The sequence below is a fragment of the Mizuhopecten yessoensis genome, unplaced genomic scaffold (genome assembly GCF_002113885.1).
Source record: "Mizuhopecten yessoensis strain PY_sf001 unplaced genomic scaffold, ASM211388v2 scaffold9133, whole genome shotgun sequence".
NCBI classification, from domain to species: domain Eukaryota; kingdom Metazoa; phylum Mollusca; class Bivalvia; order Pectinida; family Pectinidae; genus Mizuhopecten; species Mizuhopecten yessoensis.
The window spans coordinates 584618-610399 of NW_018407895.1; the positions used below are offsets into that span (position 1 = coordinate 584618).

General features: G+C 35.8%; 1 protein-coding gene across 3 annotated transcripts; it reads right to left on the reverse strand.

Moving 5' to 3' along the window:
- Positions 1-1678: 1678 nt before the first annotated feature.
- LOC110457411 lies at positions 1679-24098 on the reverse strand. 3 transcript variants are annotated; one of them, XM_021508673.1, is made up of 9 exons: positions 24025-24098; positions 23044-23140; positions 17918-18040; positions 15474-15717; positions 14719-14835; positions 11753-12380; positions 9352-9517; positions 5265-5680; positions 1679-3523 (listed from the first exon to the last, which is right to left on the reverse strand). In XM_021508673.1, exons 2-9 carry the CDS (start codon positions 23049-23051, stop codon positions 2931-2933), a joined length of 2295 nt encoding a protein of 764 aa, XP_021364348.1. In that variant the 5' UTR covers positions 23052-23140; positions 24025-24098; the 3' UTR covers positions 1679-2930. The 3 variants fall into 3 exon arrangements, with proteins under 3 accessions (XP_021364348.1, XP_021364350.1, XP_021364349.1); XM_021508675.1 differs by lacking the exon at positions 24025-24098 and having other exon boundaries at positions 17918-18037; positions 23044-23070; XM_021508674.1 differs by lacking the exons at positions 23044-23140; positions 24025-24098 and adding an exon at positions 22298-22841.
- Positions 24099-25782: the final 1684 nt, after the last annotated feature.

Consider the following 25782-nt stretch of genomic DNA (forward strand, 5'->3'; position numbering starts at 1 on the left):
TTAAATGTGCTCTATTTACCTATCTCTTTTACTTATATACTTAGTAGCGTAGAAGCCTTCTCGCAGATTTCGGCAGAAGGTCCAGTTTTTTTTCCTTGCGTATAGACGCCAGCGTATAATTCATCTATTTTAACGAATAAAACAGAACTGTTTTGAACAAAAATTAATTATAACGAACAACGAATGCATATTTTCCAATCTCACTTAAAGTTCTTTTGTGTCCTTAAAATATTTCTTGTCCAGATCAGGTGTTTGGAATATGTCAATGTCAAGTAAACTTCAAAACACTTGTCTTTGTCTGCATGTGAGAGTATGTGTGTATTGTATGTCTGGCTGGTATATATGTATCAAACTATTTTATAAACAAAAAAAACAATAAACAATAAACAAAAACGGAATATATATATAAATGATTCATTTTTATTAATTTTTCAATATTATATCCTCATACATGTAATACATAAACATCCCTGTTTACAATACGTAGAAGTGTACATTTCATTTAACAATATTTTTATTGAATATTGAATGTTATACAAATTTCAAAAGGAATTGGGCAACAGGCGTAATGCCTATACAAGCCCTCTCCTATGGTATGGACAATGTATATCATATAATATATATTGTGAAATAATTAAAAAGGTTTTTACTATATATAGGACAGAAGTCATCGACCAGAGCTCCCACGCAGTGACTCACTATTTAAGGTCATAGGAGTGTATTGCTAAACGGAAATAGGAAGTACATCCCTAGTTGAAAATCCAATGTAGGGAGAGAGTATCACAATTTCCGCATATTCTAATGTTTAATATTAAACTGATGAATATTGTATGCTTATTATTGACAGAACAGTGTGTTCTTTCAATATTAAATTATTGCAAAGGAATCCAGGCATTAATTCAGTTGTATTTTAATCAATGAGTCACATGTGTCCATTTTTCTGTACTTCAGGGAACCGGCTACCTATTTCACTACTGTGAAGTTATTCAAGAACAATAACTCTTGCGTGCAATTACTATGTGTATATGGTTTATTATAAAATGTGAATTTTTAATCATTTATAGATGATTAATTTTACACAATTTCAGCATTTATGAAATTGATATACATTAATGCAATACTAATCTATGTTATTATCATTTTTATCGACATTATTTTGCAAAAAAAATGTGTGTTTCATTTTTTTTTTTTCAAAATTCACTCCTTTTTACATAAATTTCCATTTAAAATCCTTAAAATTCTGACAACCGATATTTTTTCTGTGGCAGAAAATTTTCTTTACTTCAAAGCAATATAACTACCAAAGAATATATTCTACTGAGAAATGGCGACACAATCCTATTACCTAAAGTTATTTTAGTCATATATGCGTTATGGGAGTTCTCTCCCCTACACCACAGAGGGGGATTGTGATAAAGTTCAGTAAAGCATCTCTGTTACCTTGATTATTATTTTTAAAAATTGCATGGTTCAGGCAAACGATCATAGGCTTAGCAAGATTTTAACATGAACAAGGATTTCATTCACATAGAATAGGAGTTTCAACTAGAGAATAAATCTACTTGAGAGTGCAGATGGATTACATGATGATGAACGTAGGATGTAAGATATAAGAGGAGATTTATAGTTGACAAGTTGATTCTGGGTCACCACGTGGAGCTCTAAGCCATTATCATTCTATCCCCAATGTAGTGATTATATTCCCTAGTCAGTCTCTACCCCTCTCCGTGAATCCACAGATGGCCAGTATGGTACATGGTAGACATAGGTAATGGCCTCGTCCCCATATATCATACTGACCTCCAGCGGTCCCACTGACTGGGGGCAGCAACTGACCACACAACAGAAGATACTAACTATACAGAATAAATCTTTACTTATTATTAGGTTACATGGAAAAAAATATAACTACTCACACGTATGCTCCTACTCAAACTGGCACTTACTTTTATACACACACTCCCTCACTCACTCAAAAGAATTGCCCAAATATTATATATTCATTTAATTCTGCATTATTATATTATATGAAGGTAAATATAAGATGGTATGGTGATGGATCAATGCCTTGTATAATCAACACTTTAATACTTAATATTGAGCGTGATCAAAGATTTTGAATTGTAGAGGGAATGGCTTGACCAAAAAGTCCATTTGTTTACACAAAGGTCAGCCAATTCCCAATAAATAGTACCAATGTATACTTACGTACATCCATATTTTATACATATTTCAAGTGTTTGTACCAACCTCGATAATAATTTAAACTAATTAAGTTAATACATTAGAGGCGTTTAGTATATGAAATGAATCTCATTCTAGTTTATACATATCATCCTGATCATTATGGTTAGTACTACCATAAAAAAGAACATTTACATTTTCTCTTAGAAGTGGATCTATATTATTTATTGATCTGGTAAGGCCAATCCTGTCATTATTATTATAACAAAGGACATCTTAAAAAAGAATGTATCTTGTCTTCATTTAAATAACCACATTGGCGAGTTAAATTATCTCTTAGATGATCATTATAAAGATCTGCATTTAATTGACTTACATTAATTCTTAATTGACACAGTATTATGTTTAATTTTCTGTTACCTCCATATTTAAAAGTTTGAACACACATATCTTCAGCTGTAATAAAAGGTTCTGGAGTTAATTTCAGTTTATTTTTTAGCTGGTTTAGGGATACAGAATTGAAAGTAGCGGTATTATTATTGTTCAATTGATTAGTAATATCAGGGAAACACTTCTGAGATGAAGGTTTGTTCTAGCCATTGGTTCATTAATAAGCCTTGGCTGTCTTATGTTATATATATTTTCCTCTGGAGTTCTGATAAGTGGTTGAAGGATATCTATTAAATATAGAAGTGTACACAATTACTATATGTGACAATTGAGGCTTGCTAGTCACACTTATACCTCTAGGTAGACACCATGGGTTCGTTGACCACATGGTCTTTATTTTTGCGACGTTGTTTCCGGATTTTCAAAAATTCCTCGACAGGTGGCGCTACAATGGCTATTATCCCCATAATGACAGTCCAGGCTTGATTCAACATAATCCAGACCTGAAACTGAGCCTCGTCGAGGACAGGAACGCTCGCCAAGATCCCTGGTATCACGAAAGTAAACAAGACAATACTGATTCCCCCGCTGATGTAGGCGATATGTTTCACTCGACGGAAGGCGGCTGCCATTTGATCAAATGACGGTTTCTTGTCGTAGTGCTGCCCCTTGAGTTCCTCTCTAAAAGTCTTTTCCCATGGATTCAGTGGGTTTTCTATATCGTACATTTTCTGCCATTCTGCATCAGCGTCAGCCTTTGTTTTGATCTTATTCGTTAGGGCAGACACCACTATACATACAATAAAGCTGATGCCGAAACTGCAACAACTTCCCGCCAGAATCGAGTATTCCTGTGACGTGTTTACGACAAAGTTGCTAAGACCTCCGTCATACCTGGTCGCTGTAATCAATGTGGCAGCTATACCGGTCAGTAAACCGGCTATACCACCTACAACGGTAAATAAAACTAAGAAAAAACGGCTTACTACCAACAAGGACACGTCAAAATGATTTTGCAGCTGCAATATATACCGGACAACAAACCAACTAAACAAGACAAGGACAAGTCATGTTAGTTTATAGCTAAATATGTATGTAAATCAGGCAACTGGTTTTGGCTTAGAAGCAATTATCTCCTTGCGATAGTCCGGCTCTGAACTTTTGAGTGCTTTCTTCTCACTGTAATACCGTGTCAAATTCACTCAACACAGTCTTCCACCAATGCATATTATACTGATAACGGATTATACATACCAGTTATCGCATTTACCCCCATCATCCTGTCATATTATAGGTATAACATGTAACAAAAATTGTATCTACCCTACCATCCTATAATATTATTGTATTAACCCTCCATCTTATATTATAGATATAACGGGTATCTCATTATTGTATTAACCCTCCATCTTATATTATAGATATAACGGCTATCTCATTATTGTATTAACCCTCCATCTTATAGTATAGATATAACGTGTATCTCATTATTGTATTAACCCTCCATCTTATATTATAGATATACAATGTAACGGGTATCTCATTATTGTATTAACCCTCCATCTTATAGTATAGATATAACGGGTATCTCATTATTGTATTAACCCTCCAACTTATAGTATAGATATAACCGTTATTCCATTATTGTATTAACCCTCCATCTTATATTATAGATATAACGGGTATCTCATTGTTGTATTAACCCTTCATCTTATATTATAGATACAACGGTTATATCATTATTGTATTAACCCTTCATCTTATATTATAGATACAATGTACAACAGGTATCTCATTATTGTATTAACACTCCATCTTATATTATAGATACAACATGTATCTCATTATAGATTAACCCTTCATCTTATATTATAGATATAACGGGTATCTCATTATTGTATTAACCCTCCATCTTATATTATAGATAAAACGGGTATCTCATTATTGTATTAACCCTCCATCTTCTATTTTAGATATAACGGGTATCCCATTGTTGTAATAACCCCAGCATCTTATATTATAGATATAACGGGTATCCCATTGTTGTAATAACCCTACCATCTTATATTATAGATATAACGGATATCCAGTTATCGTATTAACCCCACCATCCTATCATAATATATATATAACAGATAGCCAGTTATTGAATTTAACCTACCATCTTATCATATTATAAATATAATGGGTAACCAGTTATTGAATTTACCCTACCATCCTGTCATATTATAAATATAATGGGTATACAGTTATTTTATTTACCCAAACCATCCTGCCATATTTATATTGTTAAACGATTTCCAGTTATTGTAGTGACCAGTTATTGTAGTTACGCTATCATCCTGTCATATTATACTGATAAACGGTATCTTGCCGTTACCATAAATGATGAACGTTTATCAGGAAGTAACGATTACGATACGCTTGGGGACAGAACTTACTTACCTTACCTACGAACGTTTAACACTAATATTGACATAAGTTAGGTGTTGCCAAGAATTGTGCTTGGAAACAAAAAGGATCTTTAGAAGTAAATAGAAAACATGCCGTTAGTAACAGCTTGTAGTAGTTGATGCAGGGTTGATGCTTTAAGTGGAATCACCCCACCATCGTGTGTTAAGTTCATCTTTGAAATTCTTACAAGAGACTGATGCTACCTAATTATATGATTATTTGCGAAAGTATTGTACCTGCTATTATTCCTTTCGATGTTTGCTTTACCCACATAATGGCCAGGACGACTGCAGGAAAGGCAGGGATCGTGACGATGGCGCCGACGAAGAATATCCAATTCAAGTCTATACCGCTGGAAAATATGATGAGTCCGAAAGGTATTATACAGATGGCCACCCATATAATACACCAGTTCTTGAAGTCGATGAGGTGGTCTTGGTACATCCTGTACGGGCCATGAACCGGGCACTTATAGGTAGATATGCTACCGTCAGTCGATTTATTGATGCCTCTGTGTAGTATGTCATCAATACACTGTTTACAACTTGTGACGCTTGGGCACTGACAAACATCAATTTCATTAGTACTAGTGTCGGTATCCGGCTTGGAGGCCTTGCCACACAGCACACAATTGGATGGTCCCAAGTTTCTCCTGTGAATGTGAGGGAATACATAGTTTGGTGTTTAAACATAATATGGTGCTAAATTAGGGGAAAATGTTTTGAGAGTGGTAGTCGTGAGTGAAAAAACATTCTGATCAACAATGCTGAGGATTCTTGTTGAATAAAAAGACGTTTTTTTCATTTTTGCATTTTGCACTATGCTTTGCTATTTGATGGCAATCAATGTTAATTATATACTTACTTAGACACAATCTTTTCTACTTGTATACGCTAGTGGGGTTTAGGGACCGATATTAGGGGGTCACGTGGTTCGAATTCTTGCTTTATATCGATTGACTTAACCCACCTATAAGAAGAAGACTCGTAAAATTCTTTTGTTCTTTTGCCAATTTGTTCATATATAATTCGCGATTAAAGGTTTAAAATCACTTTAAGGTATTTGAATATCTATTGGATGTAGGTTAAGGGCTGCTTTAGCAACCCTATTTACTTCCTCATTTCCACTTATTCCGACATGACCGGGTATCTATATGACCAACAGGTGGCAGAAGTCCTGTTAATACAGAGTGCAATGTCTGGATAAGAATGTTGTGTAAGTTCCGATTTTAATACTTTTTAGCAATGCTAACGAGTCGGAGCAGATAATTGCTTTTTTAATTACATTTCTTTCAATTTCGTCCAAAGCCAGACCAACTGCAATTGCTTCAGCTGTGAAAATATATACACTAGTGGGTATACGGCAGGAACAAGTTATGTTGCCGACAACACATGCTACTGCAAAGAAGCTCTGGTATTGAAACAGGAGAGTGCAAGATTTTTCATAATTTTGCAAGTCTAAATTTACTTCAGTATAAGGTATAACAGCAATTTCGATTGATGAAGGGTCTAAATCCAAATTATCCTGTAGTTTAAATATACTATATAATATTCAATAATTTATGATAAATGAAAGAAAGCAATCATGCGATTATTGTAATCGTACGAAAATCTCTTGCAAAAACGTCCTTAAAGGAACAATCGAGACTCATGGTCAGAAATGTGGAGGTTGTTGTGAGAAGTTTTTAGTTTTGGTGTCTTCTTCTCACCTGATGATATATTTTCTGTTCTCAGTAGTGATATTATGGACTACAGGTCTTGGAGGGAATATCGCAATTGATTAGATATTCAGAGACTATTCTAAATAGAGTACTTAAAGCAGACAGTGCAAGTTAAAAAGCTTTCAAATGAGATTTTAAAAAAACTGGTTTTTAGATCTTCCCCATCTATTCCAACTATCGTTACGTATAGCACATTCTCGAAAATTGTGTTTCCAAAATAAAGGGTATATTACTGAAAATACTTCAATAAATCCCATATATTTCACTGATCTTTCACCTGCATGGAACTGCATCCACACACAAAAACTTTATTATGAACTGTTAGTCTTCGTCGTGTAGCCGCTTAACTAACAAAACACGTGCACAATGTGACACTCCCATGTGTGTAGTAAACAACGTGAAATTGGATAATAAAACCAATATCATGGAAATAATTGGAATAAGTATTGTTTTCACACAGTACTACTATGATTTATATATTTTATTTAGATAAATCAGTATAGCTTATGTGTATTTCAGACATTTGTAACGAACCCCTGTGGATAATGATATCTTTGATGTGTTTCATTTCAATTTTATTCAAATAATCTGTTAAAAATTATTGGTTGGTTTGGTTTGGTTTAGTAATTAACGTCCTATTAACAGCTATGGACCTTTAAGGACTGCCTCCCCTGTGTGCAAGATGGATGCGTCTTGTGTATGCGTGTGTATTTTGGGACTCTACGATATGTTTGTGTTTGTCTCCTTGTGACAACAGGCGAACCAGTCGTGCCACTCCTAAATTGCTGAGCGTTAAGCAGAAGTAGAAGCTACCATTTTTACAGACTCTGGGTATGTCTCGGCCAGGGGACATAATCCAAAGCCTTCCTCACAGGGACGAACGCTAAACTAAAGGTCAAAAGTGAGGCATTGTCAAAGGAAACATAAGAAAGAAGAAATTTGTTTAGAAAGAAGAGAAAAGAGAAAATAAGATGCCAAATTTAGTCGCCTCATAAGATCAGACAGTGGGGGCAGCAGGTACAATTATCACGCCCTACCTGCAGGGTCCTTAAATAATGTTGGTTCAAAATCGTGAAAGTGTTCTATTTTTATAGTATAGTAGTGTCGCCATGCGCACACGTTGAAGAAATGATAACCGGTTTGACGGGTAAGGCGCTTTTTAAACCAAGCGAGACCCATACTCGTTACCAAGCAAGGACAAACTAAAATGTCGACACTTTCGTAGAAACGATAGTCGGAATAGATGGGGAAGATCCAAACAAGAGAGAGAGAAAAATCTCAATCGAAAGCTTTTCAAGCTGCACCGTCAGCTTTAAATGTTATACTTAGGACACATTTGTATCTTTTTTTATTTACTGTGGCTCATAATACCCTCCGTAACGGAGTAAGGGGGTACATTGGAATCACCCGGTCTGACCAAAAATTGGGTCAAGCGTATCTTAAAAACGATTTAAAGGATTTCTCTCAAACTGATCATATTACTTTTCCTATGATATTGTGTTCTTTCGCCCGTTGTTAAATTAGACAACATTTATGAGAGTTATGTCCCTTTCCATATAAATTCTGTCCAGAATATCATGTTAAACGTACATGTTTGTTATGCATTGGAGTACCCTGTATACAACTTTTCAGTGTTTAGCTGAATTTCATAAAACTTCACTGATTTAATAAGCACACTCTGGAGTTGTACACCAGACCTTTGACCTTAACATTTGAACAAAAATGTCTGTGGCATATTTTCTATACTTTTTCAATTGGAGTAACTAAATTTGGTACGGAAGTAAATCTTGGAATGGTGGAATGTCAATTAAGAAAAACAGGTAACTGCAACCTATGCGTTGACCTCTGACCTTATTCAATGTAAAACATTGTTCAGGCATATCGTTATTCTTTATACTATTTCATCTGAAGTAAAAAAAAATGTCTGGGACATAAAATCAACAGGAGAAACAAGATTTGGTATGCAAGTACATCATGGAAACCACAAACATATCTGTGAATGGGATGATTGAATTTCAAAAGAAAAAGTAGGCCACTGTGACTCGTTCTTTAACCTTTGACTTCAGCCTCTGAAAAGTTAGTTTGGGGCATCTTTTATGCAAGTTCGCCTTGACTATTCAGATTTGGTATGCAAATATGTTCTAGCACGGGGTGTACAGAATGTCACTGTGATTTGCTTTGCGATACGTTGCCTTAGAACATCTTAGAAGACTTACCGACTTACCAGAAGGGTTTGAAATATGTCTGGCATATGTCGTTAACAATGACAGAAGACTGGAAGTGCTAGACGTAGGTCTGGTATATGCAGAAAAATTGACAGAAGACTTACCGAAAGGGCTTGACATAGGTCTAGTATATGTCGTAAGAAATGACAGAAGACTTGCTGGAAGGGATGAACGCAGGCCTTGTATATGTCGCAAACTTTGACAGAAGACTAACCGGCAGTGACAGACGTAGGTCTGGTAGATGATGTTAGCATTGACACAAGATCTATCGGAGGGGCTGGAAATAGGTCTAATTATTGCCTTAAAAGTAGCAGAACACTTTCATGAAAGGCCGGACGTAGGTGTGGTAAATGTTGTAAAGTATGACAAAAGATTTACCGGAAGGGCCTGAGGTAGGTCTGGTAGATGTCGTAAACAATTATGGACGAAACGGCCATCACCTCTCCGGACCCAGTAGACATCAGAGCCATTGACACCATGCATAAAATCATGATTCCTCCTGCTGGTCCTAGAACTGCCTCGGCGATCAAGGGTGACACCAGCCCTGTTGATTTGACCAAATATTATGAAGCAGTTCAGACTTGTGACAAAATCAATTGAACATTATTACTTTTCTACAAAAGTCATCGCTTGTTCTCAAACACGTTGCACTCCTCTGTTATCACTACAAGAAGTTCATATATTCGTATTGTGAAATGTATAGCGTGGAGGCACGGTAGTCTAGTGGTAGGACGCCGGGCTCGTGACCGAAGGGTTGCGGGTTCGAGTCACGGCACGGCACTGTGTTGTATCTTTGAGCAAGATACTCTACTCCACCTGCTCAAGTCTACTCAGCTGTAAATTATTACGTGGCTGGGAACTAGATTGTTATAAAGCGGTATATAAGAACCTCGAACTATTATTATTATTTTTATGATATTTTAAATCAGAACTCTTAGGTAATGAAACTTAAAAAAAAAAAAAAATCACGTGAATAATAATGACGGTTACGTATGCCAGATGTACCGTCAGTTTCTATTCAGAAGTTCAGTATTAGCTGTAGAGATATTTCATAGCGTACATGACCCAAATCGTTTAACATTGTCAGCAAAGTTCATGTAATTCCTATCAAAAATGTAAATTTAATATTGCATGTTTTAGTTCAAAACATTTGAAAAACATATATATATATAAATAATTTTGTCCCCCAGCGTACATGGTATTAGGCAGTTTCCAGCATTGGACCTGCTCTGACTAGTAAAAAATTCCATCACTGAACTTTTTGAATGGTTATAGTTGAGTCTCCATTTGCTAGCATATGAATATACCACATCTATTTGTTTTTGCACTAAACATTTGGACGCTGCAAGCAATAACGTATCATCCGCTTAGAAAACCCTCGGGATGTGATGACTCACGAGTTTCAGTCCTTGATTAAGCTCGTCTAGATGAACGATCAAATCGTTTATAACAATTAAAAAACACCACGCGGATAATGTCCTTCCCTGACCTACTCCCTGTAAAATAGAGTATTTATCACTCCGTTTCCCTTCGTATAAGACTGAAGAGTACACATCTTGAAATGAATCGAAGAGTAACCGCCAACATTTTCCGTTAAAGCCGATATTATATAGCTTGTACATAAGTCCCTCAATCCACACACTGTTGAATGCCTTTTGATTGTCCAGGAAGGCGGCAAAAACTTTCGATCCACGCTCTACGTAGTGAGCAATTGATTCCTGTACGATAAAGGCAGCCGTGATACTACCGCATTGCGGGCGAAATCCCTGCTGGAGGGATGAGGAAAGACCATTTCGGAACATAGAGATGTTATCCGAAAATATAATATCTTTTCCAGGAGTTTTTGAAGAACCGTTGTTAACGTAATATCTCGGTAGTTATTCACATCAAGTCTGTCCTTCTTACCACCTTTAAACAGAGTTATAACTAATCCGTATTTTAAGTGTGACGGGTAACGTTCTATTTCCAGAATTTTATTAAATAGGGTAACGATAGCGCTCAAACTTTTATCTCCCAGTAACTTTATATGCTCAATAACGATACCATCATGTCCTTCCGCTTTTCCATTGCTCATTTTCGATAGTGCGCTTTTCAGTTCTTTTGTATGCACTATGTGAAATGTGTCTTTATGTGTATAATCTCTTATGTAAGAGGAAATAAAGAATATCTATCTATCTATCTATCTATCACCTGCCAAATTCCTTAAAATGATGAAATATTAATAGCTTAGGAACATTGTTGTGATGTCGGGATTTTGGTCTCAATTATTTTTCATTTTCATATATACCATATTTACAGTTGACACTTGAATCACAGTTAAATGCATATTAGATTAATTTTATGACAAAAAAGAAATTATAGACTTGGAACTTGCCCCAGACACCATTCGGATCCCCCAATATCACATTCAAAATATAATAAATGCTTCACTCCATTATAACAATCTCCAGCTTTGCAGCTAACTTAATTTACGCGCGGCACTCATTCCATCATCAAACCACACTAACAACCAGATGCACGTACTCATTCAATACCTAATCTACCGCAGGGTCAGTTGGCAAATGTCCCATAACACATTTACACCGCAAAGATATTTGCGAATCTGTTGTACTTCAGTTAATTAATAATACAATGTACTGAAAATATCGGTAACAAGGTATCATTTTATATACCCTTTACTATGTTCTTGCAGATCCGACATATTCAGTCGACCCCGAATGTACCGCAAAGGTATTACTGGTTATTCAATACGACATAAATGACAAAGTCTGATATCTACCTTGATCTATTTGGCTAGCCGTGAGTAGATGAGTTCCGTTTTTGGCACTGAGAGTAAGGTAGGCCATCCCTGTGGTGTTTCCTAACGTGGAGGGGATCGCAATCCACATGAGTCCAGCCAAGATAAAACCCCAAACTCCCTGCATTGGTTTAGCAGCAATTCTACTCTGCCACGCTGCTTGATCACAATAAACCATAGATGATGCTACAAAAAATCCTACTATCCCATACACAATACCACTCTCGGATCGGAAACTCATCAAGCTGTTTCCGCCTGATCCTTCGACACAAGAAACGACGTTGTATATGTTAGAAATGTCACCTATATCAAGAAATCTACTGGTATTATTATAAAGAACCTTTGTAAAGAAAACTGTTAATGCGACATAAGCCAGAAACGCATTGAAATATGACACATAAAATGTAGTTCCGATTCCACCAATCAGCGAGTAGGATCCAAACAAGGTTGCCATGATCAAGAGAGTGTATTCTTCCGACACGTTTTCGGTCACTGATTGGATGGTTGTTTTTCCCGCCAACAGTAATGCTGTCATGATAACCAAATTGGTGACGAGTGCAAAACAGCAAAATACTATGTGTGCCTTCATTCCATATCTAGCGTAAATGATCTGTTAAGGGAAAAAAAAGTAGAAATAAAAATTAGCAAAAAATGAGAACTTATATATATATAATCAGTGATTTTTTATGCCCCCGCCATAAAATTGGTGGGGGGGGGGGGGGGGGGGGGGGGGGGGGTATAGTGTTGCCCATGTACGTCCCGTCGCGTCGCGTCCCGTCCCCTCCCGATTCAAAGTAAACGCTTAGCAACGTCATTCTTTGACAGATTTTTGTCAAACTCTATACAAAGGTCAAGTACAAGTATTCATCGGACATCGTTGTATTTCAGGTATCCAAGGTCAAGGCCAAGATCACACTTGCTATATATAGAAAATCATCAACTAATTCAATTTAAACACTTAGCAACTTCATTCTTTCATGGGTTTTGGTCAAACTTTATGCAAAGGTCAAATATGAGTATACTTCGGACATTGTTGTGTTTCAGGGTTCCAAAGTAAAGGCCAAGGTCACTGTTGCTATATAGAGAAATACATCAACTGATTCAATTTAAACACTTAGCAACTTAATTAAAAATGTTATAGAGATGGTAATAACAACCTGAAAAAAACATATGAATAATAAAATCAACTTTTCGAATTTTAAGTGTAGAACCTTGTGTGTATGCATGATTTAGGGTATCAAGATCAAAGTGTTTTTTTTATAGAACACTGAAACTAATTTCACACGGCAGCGGGTGCATTTATGTCTTACAGACATTTTCTAGTTTCTTTCTTAGATATATGGTTACATGGACTGAAAAATATACTGAATTTACCTCGAGTCGGTCATTTTATCTTGCTCGGGTTCAGATAGAAACATATTCACCTCAACATAAGTTAATTATAAACGAATTTCTGTAAGCAAACATCTGATTAAATGCCCCCGAGTGGTTAAGATTAATTTCATATAGTTTTATTAACAGCTGAAGTCATTTGAGAAAGAACCTGTGCAGGTTCGGGGAAAGAATAGACCCGCTGTATCCCCCTGCATGATCACAAGAGGCGACTAATATGCCCCAAGCAGAATCGGGGTATTTTTTTCTGTTTAGGGGACATTAAGGAAATCAACTGTATCCTACTGCATGTTTATCTGATCAAATGCATACGAGTGGTTCGTTTATTTGAATTTGATATATGTTTTATTTACAACTAAGGTTTTTAAAAACGAACCCTGTGTCTAACTCCAAGATCGTAATATGCGGCTTACTCCCTCACCCCCTCCAAAATCGGGGCGACTAATGGGCCCCCTGCAGAATCGGTGGTTTTCCTCCATGTCGGCTACGAAGGAGATATATGGAAGAGACCAAAATGGATCTGCTGCCCCCATAACAACAATGTTCGTTTACTTGCTTTACTATCTTTCTTTAATTTCTACTTTTTGTTTCAAGCGGTGTTTCACTAGGCACCTATTCGCATGTGACACTGGCTGATGCGAGGACGTTTCCCCCAAAACAAAGACAAACATTTGAGAATGGCCTCCATGTGTGCAATAAATGCATGTACATATGCTGGAAGCGGTAGTTGGTGCAGTTGTTTACTTGCTGTAGCCCTGATCTGATGCTGACTTTTTAGTACTTTCTAGCGCCAAGCATTTTATTCCGACCGGTCACATACTGACAATGGGAAAACCTACTGTTGCGATTACCCTGAATGTAGCATGTAGTACGGAATAACAACTGTCATTTTAAGGACTTTGGTATATCCCGGCCTGAGGTCAGAACAATGAAGGCAAAACCTTAACTGTGAGTTAGTCGATGGTAATATGTCGATACGATACATATATATATTGCATTGTCATTGTTATTGAAACATTCAGGCTTTATTGAACACAATTATGTCATTTTGTATTTTTGGAAGCGAATCCGCTGGTACGAATGGGCATGGAGAAGATTTAAGTTTTCTTACGACCCTTGACTCTTTGAAAATTCATGAAATAAAACTTTGTATGAAGTACCATATTAATTTAACCCATTTAGACCTCAAACCCCTTTATTCTTTCGAATTGCCCCGTGTACCATGCCACACCATATGCGATAATGTTAGCTGGTGAGTTACTATTCCAAGGCAAGGTAAAATAGAACAGTTATTCGTCAATCGTTATTTAGAATAACGAATAACTGTCCAACTTTACTTTGCTCTTTTCCAAGGATAGTCACGCTTCACATCACAATTTTAAACGCCTTAGTATCTTAACGCCCTGTCAAAACAAGAAAATTAAGGACAGATTACGCCAGCAAGTGACTTGTGTATAGTTATTATAATATGCGATTCTCAACAGACGTATGATAATGCTTAGAGCTTACAGTTCAGACATACAAGTAGTCATACGTAGTATACGTGTTGCCTGTACCTGTAAGTACGTTTTAGCCCCAGGGGCTCGGGTTTTGAAATGCACTGAGAAGATTGGAAATATGAAGATGTTGATTATCACTCCAACAGCATACCAGAATGCTCCGGAAACTCCAAGCTGAAAACAAAAATAATAAAATGTATTGAAAATAATTCAGCTGCTTTCCTCACTGTTTACTTCCGTGACCAATAGGGATAGCTTACGATCTTGCTCTTTCCATTAATTGATTGTTACATCTTCCCAAGCCAACAGTGATACATGTTACAATTGTTTCGCTATTCAACAGCTTAATCCAAAAATCATGACTTCCGTGAAACATGTTGTCTTCCGACAGACAAACATGAACTAAAGTGTAGGTAAATGAAGACTACTGACAAGTTTTAAGGTCACAATATTGGTCTCATAGGTACATAGGCTACTTGTTAAGTGATTATGAAGGTCAAACGTATTCAGTATGCTTGTTGACGTGCCTAGTATATTTGTTGCAACTTCCCCAGTTCTCGCTATGAGGACGTGGCATTATTTGGACTCGATATATTCGGTAGATGAAGCAGAATACGCCTTACCTTCCGTAACGTCTGGATTTGTTCATCTTGAACCTTTTAAAGGTTCTCCCTTGACTGTTTTTTCTCTGTTTACATTTGATTTCGAATTTCTTGAAACCATTAAACTACTGTCTGATCTTATTCTTAACATTATTGTGTGACAGTGCTTGTCGCAACTATATGTTGTTGATTATCAAACATTAAACTTGCCTTTGTTGCTAACGTCGCACTCTGGAGAATGTCCGCAGGCCAGAACATTTGAGACGCTACTGTGACGGCCGTCAAACTCGTACTGATGTTACCTCCGGCATCAAACGCCGTGTCCAGGTTGTGTGCATCATGGAAGACGTACTTCCTTATTGCGTTATGGATCAGGGCAAGAATGACGGAGAACCCGCCAAACCCTAAGAGTATTAGCAAGGCTGACTCGTGTTTCTGGAGAATTGTATTCGGCCTAAAACGTTAATGAAAAATAACTTATATCAAAACATATATCAGTACATAATGTACCAATGATGAATCTTGTGAGGAGACCAACATATGTAGGAAAACTAAATCTAGTGAACACAAAGTCTCAAACAATACCAAAAGGATAAGTGTATATAATGCCTCTTCTGGGCCCCGTTATACTCCTAAATTTGTTCAAAGATGTCCGATTGTAATACATGCTCAAAAGCTAAGGTAAAAGTTTAAAAATAGGTGTTTGGAGTACAAAAAGAGTAAGGTAAAGCACAAATATAATTTGCTGTTTTCAAAATGAGCTGAAAAATCCCAAAATAATTTCATTTCTATTTTTGAAAACATGACAACTAAATAGGCGTATATAAAAGAATGAAAAAATGACAAAAATTCAATCGTCATTTAAAGACTGTTTATATCAAATTGAGGATAAAGTCAGGGGGTTCTTTTAGGTAATTTTTCTAATGAACCATAACTCAGCATAAAGCAAAAGGAAAGTGTGCAGTGAACAAATGAGTAAAGTTGTAAATTTAAACTAAAAATATAAATTAGAAAGGAAATTATTGAAAAAACAAAACACTTTTCATTTGAAAATATCCTTATTTATCCCTACTGTACGCACAAGTTTCTAGGTAATATATTTTGACACGTTACCATTCGAAAAATCAATACAACATACCTATCTCTATATGACGTCGACACAGATACATGCAGCACAAAACTTGTGTATAGAATATTGTCTCAACAAGAAAATGAAGGTATACGTCTGCGATATATGAGAGTGTTGTTTATCGTGTCAGGTAAAGAAATATGTTTAAACAGTTTTTTATAACATACCTGCCGTTATTCTTTATATTCATGTTATATTTTCTGTAAGTAATTGATCATCAATATTCCGTATTAACATTCAATTTGTCTACCGAAAACTTTCACTGAACAAATGGTTTGTCCACAACGATTCAGAGAACGGTATAGCAAAGCAGACAATTCTTGTTTCAATCGGGATATTTAAATATTAGATAATAACCGACGATTTTAAGCCAAAGATCACTTCCTTTCAGGTTAATACACCAATTTGTAAATGAACATAGATAGATATTAATAACACCAATAACAAGTACTAATTGTAATGGGGGACCATTACAGATGTCCTTCAAATTGCCCCCATAGTCGCAAAGATGCATCAGAAAAGGTTCGCAATGCCATAATACACTTACAATATAATACTTAATTTTAGTGAAATCGAACAATTTCTGAATTCCAACCAATCAGAAGCCTCCATGTTGTTGCTTTGGCAACAAAACCTACGCGGTTGAATTCGCAGTCCGCTAATACCTCTATGTACCAATATTCATAACAATCAAATAATATATAAATTCCGACCAATCAGGAGCCTTGCGTGGTTGCTGTGTGGTGCAACGAAACCTATGCGGTTGAATTCGAAGTCCCCTAATACACCTATATACCAATTTTCATAAAAATTAAACAATATGTAAATTCCGACCAATCAGAAGCCTCCGCGTGGATGCTGTTTGGTTGCTATGGTAACGAAAGATATGCGGTTGAAATCGCAGTCCCCTTATACCCCTATATACCATTTTTATCAAAATCGAACAATATCTAAAATCGACCAATCAGACCAATAATTGATAAAACGACCTACCTAGCTAGAATAAGCCACTACAACCTGCTTTACAGTACATAGATAGACATTTTATACAATCAGTACAATTAGCATATACATTATTCAATATAATATTGAGGTATTCGCTGGAGCTGCCTTATCATGCGCTCACTACCAGTCCTTCCACCTGGGTTGTTGGAATTGTGTGGGCAGGAGAAAAACACTTTCTCGGAATATTCTATGCGTATGACAATTTCGAGGATCGAAACCCGGCCGCCTGCGTGGAAGGCCGGAGTTTTAAGCACTCGATCAATCCTCCTAAACACTAAGTATGTTATTAGTTTCACTGTATCAGAAAAGAAAGATTCGACAGGTTTGTAAGGAAAATTGATGTATCATTATCAGGTATGCAATACAAACAACATACATGTTATACAATACCATACCAAAATCATAAATGCATGCGCATGTTGTCAAGGAAAATGGGGAAAATATCAAATTAATAATGAAAAATGATAGAATAATGGAAAACCGAAGACTGACTAGATCAAGAGAATATAAATAATAATACCCTATGGTCTCTTTGGGATACTCCAGAATAATCGGACAGTCCGAAGTGTTGAACGTGGCTCCCACGACTTTCAGCATAAATGTCACTCCACATAGATACGGCAGGATCATCTCAGTCATACTGCTTCAATCAGCAATATTGTACAACGTCATTAGTCCTTCTGTAGAACTTTTAACTAATAGCGTATAAACATCAGTTAGTCTACTGTAGCTATCATTACCTATCATAGTAACACATCGGTTAGTCTACTGTAGCTATCATTACCTATCATAGTGAAACATCAGTTAGTCTACTGTATCTATCATTACCTTTCATAGTAAAACATCAGCTAGTCTACTGTATCTATCATTACCAATCATAGTAAAACATCAGTTAGTCTTCTGTATCTATCATTACCTATTATGGTACAACATCAGTAAGTCTACTGTATCTATCATTACCTATCATAGTAAAACAACAGTTGGTATACTGTATATATCATTACCAATCATAGTAAAACATCAGTTAGTCTTCTGTATCTATCATTACCTATTATAGTAAAACATCAGTTAGCCTACTGTATCTATCATTACCTATTATAATAAAACATCAGTTAGTCTACTGTATCTATTATTACCTATTATGGTACAACATCAGTAAGTCTACTGTATCTATCATTACCTATCATAGTAAAACAGCAGTTAGTCTTCTGTATCTATCATTACCAATCATAGTAAAACATCAGTTAGTCTACTGTATCTATCATTACCTATTTTGGTAATGATAGATACAGTAGACTAACTGATGTTTTACCTATTATAGTAAAACATCAGTTAGTCTACTGTATCTATCATTACCTATTATAATAAAACATCAGTTAGTCTACTGTATCTATCATTACCTATTATGGTACAACATCAGTTAGTCTTCTGTATCTATCATTACCAATCATAGTAAAACATCAGTTAGTCTTCAGTATTTATCATTACCAATCATAGTAAAACATCAGTTAGTTTTCTGTATCTATCATTACCAATCATATTAAAAAAACATCACTTAGTATACTGTATCTATCATTACCTATTATGATACAACATTAGTTAGTCTTCTGTATCTATCATTACCTATTATGATACAACATTAGTACGTCTACTGTATCTATCATTTTTCAGTGTTTGTCGTTCGAACAATTTTCGCATCGCGAGCACGTGGTCTCGAGATTTTATCTACATGCGAGCGATGAGAAAATTGTTCGAACGACAAACACTGAAAATACTGTATGATAAACTATTGATCATCTATATACTATCACCTGATATATTTATCAATTTAAAAAAAAAAAAATTAACACCATGTTTTCCAAATGACTTCTAAGGTCAACGATCTCCTGTGACAAACGTAAACACATAGAAATACTAAGTCCGTCCGTAGCGCGTCGACTGTCCATGTATATATTTCATACTCCGAGTAATGTAACTACCGCGCGTTGTATTCTGTGCTGTGGTGTTATGTCTACAAGTGTATTGTGGTGTTCTGCTCGTTATGTATGTTGAAACGTTGGTATACCATACAGTGCACCGTCCCGGTATCCTATAAAATATTCATCCCCATAAGATACCTATCACGATGAGTATTTTATGCATAAAATACTCATCCGGGTGAATATTTTATGCATAAAACACTCATCCCCCCCATAAAATATTCATCCCCCCCTAAATTTTATCAAAACGTTTTACATAAATACAAAATTTACAACATTATTACATCATGTTACCTGTAATACATGATTACTATATGTCTGTCCAGGTAATACACACTATAGGGTGTCACCTTTGTGGGGACTGGGGCCCGGGGGGCTAATCAATACAGGTGAGAGGGAGGTGACAGGTGAGCAGGTGTGGCCTTTACCCAGAAAAAAACAGCCTTATAATAACTTTTGAAGTCATATGTAGGATGATTAAAACAAATAAATACTTATACTGTACTGAAGTTTAAAACCATTTAAATTTATCGTTTTGGTTATCAACAAAGTCAAAAGGTGAGAATAATGCAATTGGCACTGTTACTTCTATACTGTATTCTGAAAAGAGATGTTTTGTTTTATTTTTCTTGATATTACAGTTTATTTAAATTTAATAATAATCACTCCTTCCCCAAACAACAAAAATGATAATAAACAAAGTCTGTATTACGGTACAAATTAAGTGTAAAAGTGATAAAAATAAACTTGGCTTATTTAGGTACTTGTATACTGTATTTAAAATGTTTTGGAAAGAAAGTATTATTTGTATTTTTTTGATATTGTGGTACAGTTGATTTCAAACATTTGTCCTATAGTACATGTATATGACTATAGTAGAGGGTAGATGGTTTTATAATGACAGTGGATAGGTATTTAATGGCTAAAGTATAGGGTAGATGGTTATTTTATGGGGGTGGATAGGTATTTTATGACAATAGTATAGGGTTGATGGTTATTTTATGGTGGTGGATAGGTATTTTATGACAATAGTATACGGTTGATGGTTATTTTATGGGGGCGGATAGGTATTTAATGGCTATAGTATAGGATAGATGTTTATTTTATGGGGGTGGATAGGTATTTGATGACTATAGCATAGGGTAGATGGTTATTTTAAAGGGGTGGATAGGTATTTTATGGCTAAAGTATAGGGTTGATGGTTATTTTGTGGGGGTGGATAGGTATTTTATGACATTAGTTTAGGGTTGATGGTTATTTTAGGGGGGTGGATAGGTATTTAATGGCTATAGTATAGGATAGATGTTTATTTTATGGGGGTGGATAGGGATTTTATGACAATAGTTTAGGGTTGATGGCTATTTTATGGGGGTGGGTAGGTATTTAATGGCTATAGTATAGGATAGATGTTTATTTTATGGGGGTGGATAGGTATTTAATGGCTAAAGGATAGGGTAGATGGTTATTTTAAAGGGGTGGATAGGTATTTTATGACATTAGTTTAGGGTTGATGGTTATTTTATGGGGGTGGGTAGGTATTTAATGGCTATAGTATAGGATAGATGGTTATTTTATGGGGGTGGATAGGTATTTTATGACAATAGTATAGGGTTGATGGTTATTTTATGGGGGTGGATAGGTATTTTATGACAATAGTATAGGGTTGATGGTTATTTTGTGGGGGTGGATAGGTATTTTATGACAATAGTATAGGGTTGAGGGTTATTTTATGGGGGTGGATAGATATTTTATGACTATAGTATATAGGGTAGATGGTTATTTTGCTGGGATGGATAGGTATTTTATGACTTCAGTATAGGGTAGATGGTTATTTTATGGGGGTGGATAGGTATTTTATGGCTAAAGTATAGGGTTGATGGTTATTTTATGGGGTTGGATAGGTATTGTATGAATATAGTATAGGGTAAATGGTTATTTTATGGGAGCGGATAGGTATTTTGTGACTATAGTATAGGGTAGATGGTTATTTAATAGGACTGGGTCGGATATACAATATAGAATCACCAGTCAAAACATACTTAATTCAGGTAAGCTTGTTACGATTATATAAACCATAAAAAGTCAAGGGCAGGGGGGTGTCAAGTGTTCTGGTAACCCCCCCCNNNNCCCCCCCCAATTCAATTCTAGCTGTAACCATGACATACAAACTACTGCTTTACATTATATGTTTTAGATTGCAATATTAAAATTAATTCATAAAATGGAATAAATTGAAAAAGAAATTAGTTTCATGATATGTAAATGACAGGTTTTGTAGCTGTCAATGAGTTATCAGTATAGCACTTGACCACACCTGTGTGCTGTCACCAGGCAACAGAATAGCCCCCAGAGCCCCAGTCCCCACAAATGTAACACCCTATAGTGTGTATTACCTGGACAGACATATAGTAATCATGTATTACAGGTATTGAGATGTAATAATGTTGTACATTTTGTATATATGTAAAAACTTTTGATAAAATTTAGGGGGGGGGGGGAATATTTTATGGGGGGATGAGTATTTTATGCAAAAAATATTCACCCGGATGAGTATTTTATGGGTGATGAAAATTGTATATGACACCGGTAGCAAAGACCATCCCTTCGACTCTGCACCAGATCTCATATGTCACCTCTGACACCTTTCAAATAATTTTATAAGGCCCTGTCCATCCCAACCCTAATTTATTGTTGAACTCCGGGGGGACACCTCCAAACAAAGTCCCCCTCCTTGTTCATGTGTTCACTGACCACAGACTACAGTCTCACAAACCCTAATCCGACCACACTTAGTCTGCATGTCTGAAGTAATATCCACCTCATGACAACCTCATAACTTTAGAGTATCTTTACTATAATTTATTTCCAACGTTTAACTCCCCGTTTCTGTTTCCAACGGGACCTATCAAAGGTTGAGTTACCTCCTCATTGGTTATCATCTAAATATGGCATGGTTCCAATAGATAAGAAGCCCCTATCCCCCGTTGGCCCTCCTGTCCATGTTCCCCTGATTCCGTAGGATGTTGCTGGACCTGGAGGAGTACTCCTAAATGGCATTGATTCTAGAATTTCTGCTGTGATTCTTAGGCACTTTAACAGATCTCGATGTATCTTCTGGCCTGGTATGGTTAATGTTGCCTCCAGTCTTAGGTTTAGCCCCTCTATTACCACCATCTATTGTGTAAGTATTGATGAATTATGTTTCGTTAATCATAACTCTCTGTGCACTGATAGCAGGTTTGGGAAAACTACCAGTATTCCCTCTGAAGTATATCCCGCCATCAGCTGGTAAATCTCAATGACAACCCAAAATTGGCTCTTACGGAACAAATGATGTACCGGGTAAAGTTTGTTCCAGGCAAATAATGACCATAAGTATTCATGGGTTCCACAGATTTCAGCCCCTCTACTGGTCCAACTTGTACCGATGTATTACTACCGACATAGTTCCCTACACCTTCAACTGGTACCAATGTTTCACTACATACAGAGTCTACTGTACCTTCCTGTTCAACATAATTCTGTGTCAACATAATCAGGTGGTGAAGTGTGAAAACTAAGCAACCTGCAATTGTTTTACAATGCCCTTGCTCCCACATTTGGACAACATGTGAACGGTGATACATATAAATTTCAGTTAAAAAGAGAAATCACAGAGAATACTCACTTTTGCATGTGTCCTGTGAACTGTTTGCAAAAAAGTTTCCAAATAAGATATATTTATAATGTCACGGTAAAAAAGTATCTGCCAATGTATGGAGGCTCTGAAGAGAAAACACAATATTAGAGTTATTCCCCTTGCATATTTTTTCTCAAAATAATCCCCGTTACATTTAAAAACAAAAGTTGTACAACAATTATGTGTACTGCACAATTGCAGCACAATTATCATGCAATACAATTCAGTTATATCTTAACATTTTGTATAATTGAATAAAATGTCACAAACAGTATTTACTTTATCATCAATACAATAAAATGTTTAAATTGCAACTATTTAATTTCTTATGCATGCACAGTCACACAATCATTATATGAATCAAGTGTATGTTTTTAACACAAACATTGCATACTATTTGGATCAGAATTAAGTAATTTTATTATACTTAAATTACTTTTCTGTTATAAATTATATAGTTTTCATAATAATGAAAATTATCTTTAAGTTAAAACATTAAATTATTATATTGATTTTTATAAATTGTTACAATAAAGACAATGTAGGAACAATTCAATCCATACAAAATTTTAAAAATATCTGGACAAACACGAAACAAAAATATCAAACATGGAAGTGCATGCATAGGAGAATAAAATTATAGAAATATAATGCAAAGATATGTGCACAAGGCAAAAGACAATATCAAAGAACATCGTCAATAAAAAATAAGGAGATGAACATGACAGGACAACATAAATCTCAACAAAAACAAGGTTGAAATCCGGTGAGTGACCCATGTTCCGGAATACAAAATATTTTATTTCACTCAGTGAAAGTACATCATATTATCAAAATTAAGGGCTCATAACTCTGCAATTTTTTTTTTATATTAGAGGTCTGACCAAGATCAGTTTATATTATATGCATGATTGCATGTAAAATATAAATTGAATCCACTTATTCAATGTCATTTTGATAATAACATACCTTATAAATCAATAAATTTCAGAGAAGAACCATCCAGCTCTTCCTGTAAGTTGTCACGAGTCAGAATATATTTATCGGCATCTCCTTCATACGACACTCCATACTCAGCCCCTGCTTCACCATCACTACCCTATAATTAATAGACAGAGAAAAGAATGCAATGCAGAAGTAATGAATTTTACATTATACACTTAATTTTAAATTTTATGTGAACTTTTATCTTGGGCAAAAACCAACTTTATTTAAAAAAAAAAAAAAAAAAAAAAAAAAAAAAAAAAATTATTTACACAAACCATACCAAAATTATTACCTTCACACAATCAAGGATATGTCCAGTTAACCATTCCTGTGTGCCTGACTGTTCCTCAATGTACCATTCTTGCCTAATTTTGCGACCAGCAACACTATTGTACAAGAATGAACATAGTTTGTTTGTTTGTTAGTTTTATTGGGGTTTTATGTCCCTTTAACTCATGTCTAACTCATATCGAGTATATTTACGCGCACCATGATAAGTTTTTCTGTGACACATGTGGCAGTTATACCAGTTGGTCTGCCACATCTATGCAATTTATTGCTTATATTTATATTTCCGTAATGAGAATTCGCAAAATACAATTTATGTCTTTTCCAACTTTCAAATTTCCCGCTTATTACCGTCAGGTCAGGTCAATATCTAGAACGGCACAAAGATAACAGCTGGCGTTACGCGCTATTTCCAATACAAAATTGAAAATGCTCCGTTTGTTTTTAATTTTTATATATATCATATTCTCAATTCATAAAACACTAACAAATAACATTTTGTAAGTAACAAATCAAGTGTCGTAAAACATTTTCCGATTTTATTGCGAACTATATCCGGCGCACGCACTCAACGGAAGCCCGCATTAATCAGGTCAGAGTTATATTTGCAATCCGGCATGTTGTTGATGTTGATCGTGCCACCGGAGAAGGTTGAATTGGTGAAAAATCCAGGCGTAAAATTATTTGTTAATCACACAGACAATGGGAGACAGGCAGCTGGTGTTCGAGATCAAAGCAGAAGATACCGATAGGTTCGGTAGTGACACTGTTAAGTCGTTCGGAGGTGAAAAAGACCAACTTCAGTTATAGTCTCATAAGATGAAGCTGCTATTGGCAGTACTTCAGTAGTAATATAGAAGGACTTTGCCACACCAAATGTAAATATAACACTATATGGCGTTCGACGGGCGTATATTGCTTCGCCCTGCGGTACTCTTGTTTACATCTGGTACAAATCTAAAACAATAGACCTACTTTCATATTTTATGGTATGTAATATTGACACCCCTTACCCAATGTTTGTCTGATTCTCGAATTCCAGCAGACAGTCCATGGCAAGGGAGAGCTAGTTCTGGTAGGAGGGCTTTCTTGTAGAATGCCGTCAGTTTGGGCAGCATTTTATCTTTCCACAAAGCTGAATCTCTAAAAATACTCTTAACAAATAGTTGGTTTGGATTACTTCTCCTAACTCTAAAATCAAGCCATGGCATCTGGAGTATGTTGAGTTGACCTTCGTACTGGTAATAAAATGAATGGGACTTTTTCAATCTAAGCAAGTCATTACTGTCAAGATGTAGACAAAATGATGACTGGTTTTCAACTGCCTCCTGAAAGGTCATTTGATTCCTCTGAAGTACGTTTATTTTTGTCTCTATTAGACCTACTGCATTTCCCTCTTGATCGTGAACCATACCTCAGAACTGGCAGCAAGGTACTTGCATGCCTCATCTA